This window comes from Corvus kubaryi, unplaced genomic scaffold, assembly GCF_017639235.1.
Source record: "Corvus kubaryi isolate FWS band 111438036 unplaced genomic scaffold, C.kubaryi_AGA036_p1.0 37341, whole genome shotgun sequence".
Lineage (NCBI taxonomy): Eukaryota > Metazoa > Chordata > Aves > Passeriformes > Corvidae > Corvus > Corvus kubaryi.
In genome coordinates this window covers 11,598,276-11,612,705 of record NW_024581112.1, presented here as the reverse complement: position 1 = coordinate 11,612,705, position 14,430 = coordinate 11,598,276, and the positions used below count along the sequence as shown (strand labels likewise).

The window sequence follows — 14,430 nt, the reverse complement described above, 5'->3', positions numbered from 1 at the left end:
CCTGGGATGCTACTTGCATTTTTTGCAGGATATCTGTGCAGAGAAGTTTATTTTCATGTCTAAAGCATTATGAGACTTCCCAGAAAGGATCTCTAGGGGCAGAAAACAGAGCAGCATTAAGAAAAAAAAAAAAAGTGCTTCTCCTGTTCCCGGGACCATTCCACAGTCCTCACAGCTCAGACAGTATGCTCCTGAGGGTGTGTGTCTGGAGACTAAAAACATCCTCATATGGTTAAAAATCTCACAGGTACCACTTAAGCTGCAAGTGTAGACAAGGCAGAGCTGCACTCAGGGTGGTTTTGGTCACCACCCAATTCATGCCTTTGATTACCAAGCTCTCAGCCCAGGTTCATCAGCAGCCTCTCTGGGTAAGAGAGGGCTCCTTCTTGCATGGCCACCTCATCCCAGGTCTGCACCAAGATTGAGGATGGCAAGTGTGGCATGTATCCATCTGCTTGAGCTAGTTTTCACCTGACCAGTCCAGGTGAGAAGGACAGTGGTCCAGGCCAGCAAATATCCTGGCTCCCAGAGAGGTTCTCCTGCCTGAGACAGAGAGATGAAAGCCAGACCTCAGTCCTGAGCTCACACTTCTGGCTACAAGCTTAAAAAAGAAAGGGGGTGAGTCAGCACCCTGTGGCTGTGCAATGGCTGGAAACTGTCCTAAGCTGACAAATAAATTTATGGCCATTTCAGAGGAATCTCACCCACCACCACATCCATGGCATTTCAGACTAGCACCACTGATAATGGGTTCAATTAGTGTAATGAGACAGACACTGCTGGTAACCTGCCTGTTTTCTCTCATCTGTTACCTCAGCAAGCCCATTCTGGTTTAAGTTAGTGTATTTATTAAAAAATAAACCAAATCCTAGCCACTTTTCTGCTGTGTAAAAAAAGAAAAGTTTCTCTGCTCCAGCCCATTTAACTGAAGCTAAACATTACCCATACTGTTACTGAATGGGTTGCTGAATTACTTTTCTTTTATGAGAAAGAATATTATTTCTTTGAGATCTTGTTTTCAATTGCTTACAATTAGAATTTGCAATTTACAGCTGCAAAAGTGATTTGGTAAGGCATTCTAAAAATGACTTCAAATATTCTTTAATAGCTTTAATGAATTTTCAGATAAAACACAGAAAGTTGTTACCTTAAAATATAAAAGGTCGATTGAGTCTCTAAAATTGTTTGCTACTTGGTTACTTCTAACAAAGAGCAAGTTTGTTTGCTTTGGTTTGGTTTGAATGCTCCCATGAGCTCAGCTTTAGGCTTGCACTCAACTAGGTGTGCTTGCCTGAGTCAGGGTCCTAAATGATGGTCTGTGCCTGCGCAGTAATTCCCGAGTTTTCACTGGAGTTCTAATTAATTCACATAATTTTGGGGCGTCCTTTTCTTTTGCCCCGTCTCAGAGCAGGTTAGCAGTCCCTAGGTCTGCCAGGCAGGAGGGCATCTACTTGTGCTCCAAGAACTCGGCTTTCCAGACAAAACGAAGGTGTTTCAGACCTATTTGAGCTAAGTACATTAACTGCTCTTGCCTCTCTCAGGCACATGGTACAGGAGCAGCAGCCTACCTTCAAGGATGTGAAAATGCTGATTTCAAGTAAGATCCTCATTGCTTTCTTCAAGATGCTGTATTAAACCAGGAACAGAAACATAAACAGAAAGCATGTGGTATTAGTAAGCAGTGGATGAAGTTTTAACAAATTAATGCAGGAAAAAACTGATGCAGATGTTTCAAATGCAGCTGGAGAGAAGCCAATTTTGTACGTCCAAAGGAGAGTTGGAAGCAACAATCTTTACACCTGAATTCCCAAATCTTCATCTCAAGAGCCCTGAAGGGAGCATGGCAGAGGGGAAGCAATTTGTTCAGACTCTGCGCTTGAAAGTAGAGACCAAAGTCTTTCGAGTCTGCTCCCGAGATTCGCTCATGCCCGTCAGCAGCACGGGCTCCATCCTGTGCTCCACCTGGTAGAAGGGACAATTCCTCAGGTGCTCCGACATGCTCGGGCTGCCGCTGCACTGCCAGTTGTGAACTCTGGAGAACAGGCTGCTGAACTGCCAGATCTAATGCAAGAGAGGGGAAAGGAATTGGGGAGAGGAAATGAGGATTTAAAATACCTGTCTGTGCTTACAGTGGGTGTGCATTACTCACCCTGGACACTCTAATGAACATCTGATTGTGCAGGCCTGGCATAGCAAGTGAAAATGGGGTCTGTATTGTTATGTACCTCGTACTTGCTGGTTTTGCTGCTTTAGTTATCGCCTGCCATTTTTAATGGGGAAGTATCCTACAGTTCGGTGTCAATCCAGAGCAGGGTATGAGGAAATTCAGGATACCTGACCACTGCACCTGTACAGAAAACTCCATCACATGTGCAGGGTGATCCCAGGTGTCTGTAAAGCAAGGGGACCACGGCATGCCTTTGTATCTCAAAGACACATATCTCAAAGAAACATGACTTCATAAGGACCTTCCAAAGCATCTATTGGCACCTACAAAGCAATTAACATTACAACACTGCTGCTATTCACCCCACCCCAGAAAAGTCTGGGAAATCTAAGGTTGAAGTTATTCCTAGAGGACGTATAAGCTCATAGAAAATAGAAATGTGCTGTTAAACTTCTCCGATTCTGTTTGCAGTGATATCATGCACCATTTAATAATATATTAGCATGTAGTGATATGACTGTGATTAAGTGACTTTAATATTTGCTGTATACCATTAAATCAAGTTAATTTTTAGTCAGAGTAGATTTCTTCTCCCTAAAAATGTTTCTTCCTTGCTTAAGATTGCCTGACCCTCTCCTAGTCCTAAGTGATCATAGCTATTACACACAGTAGTACAGAAATTTGGAATAATTACGAACAATGTTTTCAAGCAGAGTCTCTGCATTGGAAACAAGATCCCTGTGTGGCCAGTACAGAGAGCTAAAATGAAAAGGGTTAGACAGTCCTTAAATTCAATGCTGCTGGTTTGAAACTGAGCTACCATAACTGAAGTTAGTTGTTGTATGATTGGGAACTGGAATATCTTCCTTTTACTGATGGAAGCCACATCCTCCAGTAAATTATTTCAGTGACTAATTCCTGATTTGGATTGGGCTAATTCAACTTGCAGCCACCAGACTTTGTTACGCAGATTTTGAATTCACCACGTTTCATGTCTTTTTTTAACAGAGAGTGCTTTATCTTAATAAGGAGTCATTAATTGATAAGCTTCTATTTGATAGGAATCAATAGGTAGATATCTTCATGGCTCTGCTTGGAAGCCAGATCCTTACATAATCTCTGGGAGTTTTTCCTGGATCTCTAAATTATTTGTTTCTAGGTCTTTGTCTTGTCATCTTGGTTAGGCTGGTCTCATGCTACTCTTCTGAACAGTTTTATATAACAGTGGACTTGTCACTGTTAGGTTAATCATTGGACTTGATGATCTTAAAAGTCTTTTCCAACTTAAATGATTCTATGACTCTATGATTCAGTGTTAGAGCAGCTGCAGGGCTATCACCTAAAGAAATCCCTGTAAAAACTAATGTTCAACTAGGACTTACACTAAGTTGTGTCTAAATATTTCTTTCTAAACAACCTAAACAGCCTATAAGAGTGGTAGTGTTCCAGCACAAACAGTGGGAGACCAGCTTTGCAGAAGGTAGTTTTCTATCCCTAAGCTGCTTCCTCACTCATAGTAATCCTATGAAAACTAATTATGAAAGCCCTTGGAGACTGATGTGAATGCCTGAGCACCTTTCACAGACATTTTTCTTTGATCTTTACCTTTTTGGCATTCTAAAGCATTTTGACATACCCTAGATTGCCTTGTAAATAACAACAAAAACAACAAAAAAGTATGAATTTCAAGTTCTTCAAAAATCCATGTGTAATGCTTAAATATCAGGAATTCTTAGTTCTCAGTGCCTAGAAATGGTGCACATGCAAATGGATTACCCAAGATGAGCTTGGGTGGGGACTTTCAGCTAGTCAGAAAATGTCTAGTTACACCTTCATCCTTTTGCTAGATGTACTGCACTCTATGGCCCTGGCCCCTGACAACAAAGCCCTCTGCAAATTCACAACCTCATGAACCTCCCCCATATAAATGTCTGCATGTTTATATGCAGCTTTTCTCACCATTCTTGTGTTTTATCTGAAGAGAACTCATGACTCTTTTTCCCAGTGTCACAGTCACTTGCCTTTTTGCGAGCTTTCCACGAAGTACCACCGTGGGAATATCTTTTTTTCTCCCAGACCAGCAGGACCATCCCCCTCTCTTGAAGAAGAGTGGCACAGATGTCCCTCATGAGCACTGACACTTGTGACAGCTGAGATAAACTGAAGCTGTCCAGGAATCCCGCTATGTACTTGAGCACTTCCACTGGGAGGCTGCTCAGCAAGTCCTTGTTTTCCCCTCGACTATCCACTGTGGAATTGCACTTTCCCGGTTCAGCAAGAAGCGTGTCCACCTCTGGCTTAATAGCAAATGTCTTGAGAGGCTTGCTGTAAATAACCTTGGCCTTAAGTCCCTCAGGGCGGAAGTGATTTTGAACAAAAGGACATCCCAAGTAGGCCAGCGGGCAGCGATGCTGGAACCATCCATCCAGGCATGACTGGATATCAGCGTGCACATTCTTGAAGTGCGATGGGAACTCGTCCCTCCTAAAGAAATGACTGCAAGTGAACGTGAAAGCTGAACTGCTTTTGTTGTGTCTTCTGGTTACACACTCAGTGTAGAGTTCCATGTGCAGTTCTGGTGGGCTGTTTTCATCCAGAATATCTGCTAGAACTGCGCTGGAGGAGAAGGGCTCCAAAGGAAAGCTGTATGTCTGTGTTGCAAAATCCATAAAGAGTCCATCAATACCTCTTGCTTCAGAAATCTCATGGCCTTTCAGCTCTTTTTCCAGAGCACACAGTAGTGTGGCTTCAACTATGTTTGTCTTAGGTAGTTCTTCTATGTTTATTCCCAGTTCTGAGGTATCCACTGACTTGTCTGAAGTTGGCACCTTGTGGCCCATCGCATCTCCTAGTCGTGCTCTTTTGCCACAGTAACTAACTGGCACTTTGAAGGTGTAGACAGTCTTCACCTCCTGGGCTTCCAAGTTCCCATAGACAAAGTCTTTTTCTCTGGGAGTGCAAGCAGCCATCTGGCCAAAGCGGATGAGCATTCCCCCATGATGTACCAGATACATGTTGTAATCAGCTACACCGACTTCCTTCTTCAGCCTCTCCAGGACCCCTTCTTGCCAGGGAGCCAGTCCATTCAGTTCTCTACTCGGTGTTACTTGTTCAGACTTTTGGCCCTTTCCCTCTTCTGCACCATCAGGTCCTTCCTTTGCCTTCTCTGTGGAGCTGGCAGCACGAGGGGCTGATGCTGTTTTCTTGGAAGCCTCCTCTGTCTTTCGTCCTGTGCTGGGTGCTGAGCCCGTTACCTGGCAAGCCAGAAGCTCTTTGCTGAAAATGTTCTCCCAGGTTTTGTAACTCCCCAGATCCATTCCCTCTTTGTCCTTTGCCAAATCTTCCCGCTCACGCTGGCTGAGCTCAGACTGGTCACTGCCCTCTTGGGAACTACAGGCAGCTCCCCCCACAGCACCCGCTTCACCACCCATGGCTTGATCCATTAGTTCTTCCAGTTCATCCTTTTTCCTCCACTCTGGAAATAATTCAGCTATTTTCAAAGTCCTGAAAAGTATCTTCTGGTCTCTGAGTGCCAAAGCTATGTCCAGACATTCTTCATTCACGGTCTCTTTCATAATATTCTTGTGCAGGGTTGTGTCTGAATCCACATTTGGCCAGCGATTCCACTCCATTGAGCAGCAGACAACACTGGCTGGACAGACCTGGAGGTGTTTCCCCAGCTTAAAGCGGGCCATGGAGAAAGGGCAGCCATAGGCTGAGTTGAGGCAGGACACCTGCTCCAAGGGGCAGAGCAATTTGTGCTCCTCCTCCTTGCACATGTGGAAGGTGGCCCCACAGTGGAGGCGGCAGCTGATCACCATGCAGGACACGGAGACCTCAACAGGTGCGTGGCAGTGCCGGCTGAAGCACTGCTCACAGTGCCTGTGTTGCCCAGGGGGAGTTTTCTGGGCCCGGTGCTGTGTGTGGCAAAGACAAGAAGACAAGAGTTATTGCCCGAAGGAGCGAGGACGGCCACAGACCCTCCATGCCCACACTTGGTTTCCACACATGGGGTGCTCACACGCACTTCTAGTGGGAATAAGGCTGTGAGAAAGTGATACTGCCAGCTCCATACAGTCATGTACCACCTCTGATCCCCACGGTACAGCATGGCCTGGTAGCAGCACGGACATAGATAAGGTCTTTACTCCTTAGCCCAGGCAGCCAGGGTATGAGCTGTTTTCTGTCCCTATATTTCACCAAGCTGCTGAAATCAAGACTGCCAGGGGCACAGTGAAGGAGCATCCCACTTCCTCAACACTGAGCAAGAAAAATGACATTCCTTTTTCCTATCTAGATGTGGCCTAGGCATCTTCTCATCTCCCCACAAAGACATGAATGTTGCACAAATGAACCTCCCTTTGCTCTACACCAGCAAGGTCAAGAGTGAGGATTATCTTCAGGATCCCAGTTCCCAGTGTGGAAAACTGGGTAAGAGCTAATCTCCTTGGGCTTCTTTACTCTGTTTTCCTGACTTACTCTTACACTTCAGTTGTTGGATTACAGAACTAAAGGCTGCTCAGTCATAACTTGGAACTACTTCTTTGGACACCTTCAACTGGATCTGTAACTTGGCCCAAAGAAGACCTGCTGCAAGTAGCAACCTCCCGACTTTTGACTTCCTGCTCCTTACTATAGGAGCTGCATTCCAGCCTCGTTCTGGAATCATTGCGAATCTTTGTGAAAGGAAAAAAGCTAATGATAAGGAGGAACTTGAGTTTTGTTTCCAAATAGAACCCAGAGTGCTTTTCTTTTTATGTGAAAATAGGAAAAAGATTTTTGACAAATCTTCCCACCACACATTTCATGCAGTAGGATAGGCCAAATAGACTCTCACTTGGCGCTGAGAAAAGACAGATATTGGTAGTAAAATAATTTAGACTTTGTTTCAGTTTTCCTAGGGTTAAAGAAAACACAATAGTGTTTACCTAGATGTGTTTTCTTTTGCAACCCCAGGCTTAAGTGACCTAGCCCTGAGGAGAGCTGTGCTGCTGTGGAAGTGGGCTCAGGCTCCAGGGGAAGAGATGCTATGTGAAGAGTGTCCTCTCTGTTTCTTGAAGGTATTCTCTTAACTTTCTGTCTTTCACACTTTTACACCCTGGCAGAGGAAGTCATGAACAACACCGGAGAAGGAAAGATGCCTGGGAAAGGCAGTGCTTGTGTGTGCCTGCACTAAATACCAACACTCATTTGAAAATTTGATGTGCATTAATTGCTCAACACAACTTTGTTCCATCTTTTGCAATTTCCAAAGCTGATCAATACCTGCTTACACCTCCTCATGAATCAATCCCATTCTCTCTTGGCCCTGCAGAGTAAAGGAACACATCCTTGGTAGTCCCTTTCCTCAGAGACAAACTTACACTCTCACGTATAAGGCTCAGGGAAAGAGCTGAAGACAGCAATGCTGAAAGTAAAACTTTGTTACTTCCCACTTTAACATCCCTGCCTTGCCTTGGGAAGCACTGGCTTCTGCAGAGAGGTGACACCAGGGCACTGGCCAGGGTGGCCTCAGCCACACCAAGCCCTTAAATACATGTGCTTTGGGGCGGCACCTGTCCTGCTTTAGGCTGTTGAGTTACATCTACTTCTATGCAGCTCAGAGAAGCAGGAGATACAGATGGATTTATTTCACACTGGTGGCATCCTTGCTGCTCTCATTCTTGTAGCATTTTGCTGCAAATATAATCTCTAAAAATAGTCCCAGCCATGACTTGCATAAGGTCAGAGGAAGGCTGGGTACATTACACTGCAATAAAAACATGACTTTCACTTTGGAAAGTGAACAATACTTTCCACTGCAAAAGTAACTCTTGGGGAGAAATAATTGATTTAAAAAAAACACAAACCACTACATCAGAGGCATAGGCCTTATTGTTCTCCAAAACACAGAAAGGACTGATGGCAAAGTTTCTGGAGAGGAGCCTGCTTTCACATTGCTGTATGCTGAAATAAACCCCATCCAAATCATGGTAGAGAAAGAAAATACATGCTTTGTTTATGAAAAGTGACCATATCACAGCATTCAGATGCAGAATCAGTCTTCCTCATTATTCAGGCATTTTTTAGTTTAGTTTACCTCATCTCTAACTTGTATATGCCGTTCTTTTCAGACAAAAGATATCTATGCTTCTTTTCTCATTGTCAAATCTGTGAACATAGAGGACAGGAAGTAGGGACAGAGAGTTTTATTCTGATATTTATCAGGGCTTGAATGCTTCTTCTATTCTGACATGACAGTAATCAGGAGCTCTGTATTTTAATTGATAATTAGTTAGCTCTGTGGTTTAATTGATGATATTATTGCACGTAAACAAACTACAAGCTTTCAAAACACTCAGCAGAAAGTTTGCAAATTTTGCCTCAGTAGGTTTGATAGATAACATCCAGAGGCAGGTGACACACAGATATGTCAGGTGACAAAACATTTCTCTAAACATGTATAAACTTACAGATTCCCTGCAACTTGCAAAATGTCTCAAGGTCTGGGTTAGGAAACAAAAAAAACCAAACCAGAAATAATTACTTCAATCATGTTCAAGCTACTGTGTAAACAAAGAATGCACATTACAGTCCACAGTCTGTCCACTTTGGTAAATCTTTATTTTTAGACCATCATGACAGCAAATCAAGTAACGTTTAAAAATATACAGCTGCTATTTTAACTGCAGCTAAGTCTGTGTCTGGAGTGGACCTGTTCCGTGATAATAACGTACAGCTTATAAGCCAATTAAAATTTATTTTCAGGAGATATATATTTAATTAAGTCGCAGACAATGAGCCAAAATAATAGAAGTGTTTTCTCATTTGGCATGTGCTACACGTGACTGATCATTTGACATACTAAGGTCATACACTGTACCTGAGCTCCTTGCACAGAATCAAGGGATACCTCCCAGTCTGAAGAAACATCAAAAAGGGCCACCAGAAACCCAGATAAAGGACCCTAAAGAGTGCCTCTGAGATGAGATTCCAAATGAACATAAAACAGTCTTTCTAAATTTTACAACATGATAACAAGCTCCTAAAAAAATCTCATGGAAGTTGACATCCAAATGCTGGAGCCAAGAATGCTGAAGTTATATATAATGTTACAACAGACAGAATGGGAATACTTTCAGGGAAGTGTATAGGGCATATAGGCAATGTTCTCTATTTCTTATAATCCTTCTCACCTAGTATAGAGTGTTTATCTCATCTTTATCATATTGAAATCTTGAGGAGAATACAGTTATTAATTTTCTTACAGTATAAAAAATTTCATTTCAGTGTATTTACTATCTTAGATCTGATCATGTTCACAATAATGAATCTATCTTTGCAGTACTAGAGGTGCACTTGAGGTTGAAAAATACTATTGCTTCTATTTGGCAGATGTAAAATTAAAGTTTAGAAAGATGAAAATATATAGAATTAAATATAGTATTCTATACAAATACGTAAATATACATGCCAAGCATAGAGATGCTCAGGTTCTGATGTTTCACTTGCAGTTGCATGCCTCCTGCATAAAAACCCTGGCAGAGCCAGCTGTAGAATCACATTTTCTAGGACACCAAGTAAGTCTTCTTAAACCAGTGATTTTCTTTTCCTTTCATGCACTGCTCTTCCTCAATCACTGCTTGCTTAACAACCTTGTCAAGAAATCAAGCTTGGGTCTCCTTTTGCTAAACAGATATTTTTATTTCTTAGAGCTGAGGAAAAAATCACTATGCCATTGGAAACCATACTGTACTGCATTTGTACATGAATCTCGGCAGCCCAAGATTTCTTGAGTCCTCTCCTTAGATACAAAATAAAAAGCCAATCCAGGGTTGCCACTACCTAGAATCACAGGGCCCTCTAAATAAGTCAAACTCCCCACTTGAACACCCACAGCAGGGACAGTACAGCTTGAGTGACGCCCTGGCACTCAGCACTGTGGGTCACTGTCCTTCATGGCACTCCTGCTTTGCAGTTGCCATTTGGACTGATCTTGCACACACAAGTTGCCAGCCAGGCTTTAAATGAGGCAGGCAGTGAGTAATGGTATGGCTCAGGGGAGGTGGAAAGGGACAATTAAAGGTGTAGGTGAAATCTTCATCAATATCACTAATAACATTCCAGTGAGCGTGAGCAAGACCTACTTTTGAGGTGACCTTGAACAAGTTCACATGGATTTCATAGCGGCACTTTGATTACAGGGCAATGCTGGTGAACTTCAGATCCTTAGTATAAGATGTGAGGAGGGGTAAGGTTTTCTGTGAAACAACTGACTTGTTGGATAAGCCCAACAACAAAAGGATGAAGATGTTACAATTAGGGAGCTACTGCCTGTATTTTCTACCTGGAGATCATCTGGATGAGGCTGTGGTGTTTCATGGCAATAACCACTATTTCAGAGTTACTGAACAGGTTGGAATTGCTTTATACTGCCAAAAATAGGCTTGAAAATGTCAGGAATGAAGTAGATCCACAGTATAGTGCATCAGTTGGGCAAAGAATTCAATCCATGCTCCTTGCTTTTCTTCTGGAGAATGCCTGTTGCTCAGGTTCTCACAGCAGCACATCAGCTTCTCCTCAGCTCCCTACACTCCACATGCAGGACCATGGAGATCAAGAGAAGCTGTTGCACCATGAGGCCTCCCCCTCGCCTGGAAAATCTGTGCTGCACACAGGCAGTAAAGTGGCACCAAAATTTGCTTGTGCAGTTTCTGACTGGTGAAATGCATTAGAGCTGTCACAGGAGGAGCAGAGAGACTTCAGAGTAGTGAGGCACAGGTAACACAGGGCACTGCTGGTGGGAACCCCACACTGCACTCCCCACTAAAAGACCTGGATCAGCAATGTTTCTTGCTCCTCCCTACCTGGTGCAATCTAGCCACAGCTCACCTGAGAGAAAGCCATCCAAAAATTCCAGGCACTGAAATGGTCCCCTGGGCTGGTGGCATTGTGCAGAATAGCCCAGCAACAGCATCTTGTGCTGGGCATGTTGGGGAGTCGTGTGGGAGACAGGCAGAACAGCAGGCTGTGACATGGAGCTGCTCTGCTGCTCCTCAGACATGTCAGTGCTATCCTTGGTAGACACACAGTCAAGCAAACTTTCACTTTGCATGGGTAACTAGGAAATGGGTTTGGTCTTGGTTTGAGTTCAACAAGTGCTTTAAAATAATAGTCCAATTTTGTTGCAGTTTGAGAAAAAAAAAGGCGGGGGTGAGTAATGGTCCAAACCATGTTTTTTTCTCTTTGGGCTCAGGTTCTATATTATGCTCTGGTAACAATCTCACTAACATACTTTTCTGAAAGGTGCCCAGCATAAAGAATCTCAGAGCTATTGGTTAAGATCTAAATAATAAAATAAAAGAGATTAATGAGTAAAAATTGCTGAGCAGTCACAAGACTAAATGGTACAGCAGTACCTTTAACTCTTGTAATTCTTCATCATTCATTCAATGTAGATTGCCAACATAAAGTTTGCAGTCTCAATCTACAAAACGAATTTGATTTTAAGTCTAAGCAGCTCTGCCATGAGATTGCTCTTGCCTCTCCTCTGACCCTTACTGTATCTCCTTGTCTTCTCTGAGGTTCCTGAAAATAATAGAAATTAAATTTTTGATTTATCATCTGACCTGCTGCTGAAGCTCCCATCTTACAATCAGCATCTTAGTTTTTTAAAATCCTGCATACAGTGCTGCAAACTACAGCTAATTCACTGAATACATTATGGAAGGTTTTTTTTTTAGAGTAGTATGTCACAGAAACGCTCAGAGTTACCAGCTGCCTCTGTTCTAGAGTGTCATTTAAGACAGCTCATGATTATTCTGTTTCATCTTAATTACTAAGGCTGTTTTGAAGATATCTTGATTTTCATAGCTCACTACAGTAACAATTACGTTGCATAACGTTTGTCCAAAAAAGACTCCAGCTCTATTCACAAAGCCTTACCTTGATCATAGAGTCCCTGTGCACGTACCAAACACTTCTCTCCCGGTTGTGCTCAGCTGGGCTGAAGTGAGGTGGGTGAGGGAGAACTGCAAGCAAAGAAAGAGAAGAGAACAGAAGGACACGGAGCAAGCCCTGGCAGAAACATCAAGTAGTTTTGGGATGTTAAAAATAAAACCTGTGCATGTGACCATGTAGCTCAGCTTACAGAGCTGTCTCTTCCACTGTATTTGTTAACACTGTCACTCCTGGAGTGATACTTCACAGACAAGTAGAGAGGAAGAACAAATAATACTCCATGCCCCCTGTATGACAGAAAAAGATCAAACCCGTTCCCCAGCCCTGCATCAGCTCCCAGCTGCTCTCTGATGGAGGTTTGCCCTTTACAACTTGCCCCCCTTGGTGTCCACACCAGTTTGTGGTTTCTGCAGTTGGAATTGTCACCCAGTTCCCATTGTCACCAGACGTAGCAGCTGGCACAGACAGCAATGGTGGGTTTCTGATCTGTCCAGGCAGGGGGGGACATAAAGAGAGTGGGAATGGCCCTGACTTGAGCAGCTGGGCAGATGTGCCTACCTTCCTTCTGGGGACCCCCAGGAGACTCCCAAACTTCAATCCCTCCACTGCACAGTGAAAAGGTCCCACCAGTCACCAAGTGTAAGCCTGAGGGTACAGCTCCCTGCACCATCCTTCCTCAGCCAAACCTGGGGAAGCAAAGGAGCAAAGGAGAGCACTCATGTTTTACTGCAGGCATGGACCCATTCAAGCATTTCATGGTGACTTCCATGGTGAGCATTTCATACTGATGGTGAGTACGGACAGGTTCTCCATGCCACTGAGGTTCGGGGGTGCAGATGGGGCAGGCGCTGCTTCTCCCTGGTGGGTGCTCACCCTGTCTGGCTGCAGACATCCCTTGTGACCCTGCTGCTGTACACAAACACCTCTCACCACCTCAGAAACACAGAACAACCATTTTGGCTGTGATGACTTTGAGATCCTAAGTCATGATCAACTTGTTAACTTTGTCTTATCTTTTTCCTTTCCTATCTGTGAGTCCCCAGTGGCTCTCATGGCTTGAAAGAGTGCAGGCAACTGTTTTCATTTTTAGGGATGAACAAAATGTCAGTGGGTGACAACCAAGGCTTGCTGGTGCCAATTGCAATTTAGTAGAGCTAAATATGGTCAGCAGTCTGGCTGTGTGGCCTTTTTTAGAAAGGGCTGTATTATCGTGATACCATTTTCTGGCATCCCATTGCACTGGGGAAAACAAGAGTCAGGGATAATATGCTTAAACTCGAATTTAACCCAATCACAGCATGATGGCTGATCTGTTTACTCTGTCCACTTCCACTCTTCATCCCCCAGCTCCGGGTCATTTGTCAGCCTTCAATGTTGTCGTCATCTTTTGAGGCTGTGTTTAAAAACATGCTGAGGGCATGCCTCGCTCTTGCATGAAGAAAAATTCTTCTCAAAATTGTGTACTACTGGTTTAAGAGTAAATTCTGTCCAGCTGAATTAACTCAGATTACAAAAACACTCAGGGCTTCAGAAGTTGCTTCGGTCTCAATTTTACCAGCACCTGATGTCAGCCTGGTCTCAGATCTCTGTGCTTTCAGACAGTTTGAACTCTGGTGATGCTTTTTGCTGTTTCCATGCTTTGCTCCGTGACCACACAGACCCAGAGAGCCTGGACCTGCCTCTCTCTCTATCTGGTACGCTACCTCACAGCCTCACCCCACACAAGGCCCCAAGTTTTGCAAATCCTTGCCTGCAGGTGATGACTGTGGTCCAAAAGGTGTCATCTGTGGTGGCTGTTAAGGGCAGGTTATCACAAGACATGCAAAATGAACATAGTTCACCGTGCCTGAAAATATGTACTTGGTGGGGAGAAGGGAGCAGAAGAGCAGAGAGAGAGGAAACAGGAATTCATCCTTGTACCTGCATTGCATTAGCTCAGCTGCACCTGAAACTAGACTTTTATCAGAACCAGGAGAACCTGAAGATCTCTGCTGCCACCCATAACTGTGCTCATTTGATTCAAGGTATATCAGGAATGCCAACCATTGCTGTAACCAGACCTCCTGCTGCATTACAGAAGTGCTTAGGTAGGGTGCAAGAAATGTGAAATCCCTGAAAGAAAAGCAGAACTATTACTTATTTTTTGGCCCAAATGCTTTGGGAGAAAGCTGTTGCCTGTCTGCTTTAATCTATCTTATCTCAATTCTGTGGGTAGAAATGCCGTGCTTCTATATGAAGCCCTATGAAATATACCAGTGTATATACATATGTACATATATACATATATGTATATGTACGTATGTACATATATATATATGTACACA

The 14,430-nt window shown here is 43.6% G+C and overlaps 1 protein-coding gene across 2 annotated transcripts; it reads right to left on the bottom strand.

Moving 5' to 3' along the window:
• Positions 1–1,095: 1,095 nt before the first annotated feature.
• FBXO40 (F-box protein 40) lies at positions 1,096–12,320 on the bottom strand. Of its 2 annotated transcripts, none has more exons than XM_042031216.1 (3): positions 12,092–12,278; positions 4,189–6,084; positions 1,096–2,061 (listed from the first exon to the last, which is right to left on the bottom strand). In XM_042031216.1, the coding sequence occupies exons 1-3, from the start codon at positions 12,098–12,100 to the stop codon at positions 1,864–1,866; spliced, it is 2,103 nt and encodes a 700-aa protein (XP_041887150.1). In that variant the 5' UTR covers positions 12,101–12,278; the 3' UTR covers positions 1,096–1,863. The 2 variants fall into 2 exon arrangements, with proteins under 2 accessions (XP_041887150.1, XP_041887152.1); XM_042031218.1 differs by having other exon boundaries at positions 1,978–2,061; positions 4,127–6,084; positions 12,092–12,320.
• Positions 12,321–14,430: the final 2,110 nt, after the last annotated feature.

Excerpts from the sequence above, each read along its gene's own strand:
- FBXO40 (XM_042031216.1), bottom strand. Across the intron at positions 2,062-4,188 it reads CGTGGAAAGCTCGCAAAAAG|ATCTGGCAGTTCAGCAGCCT; the intron begins GCAAGTGACTGT and ends CTCTTGCATTAG.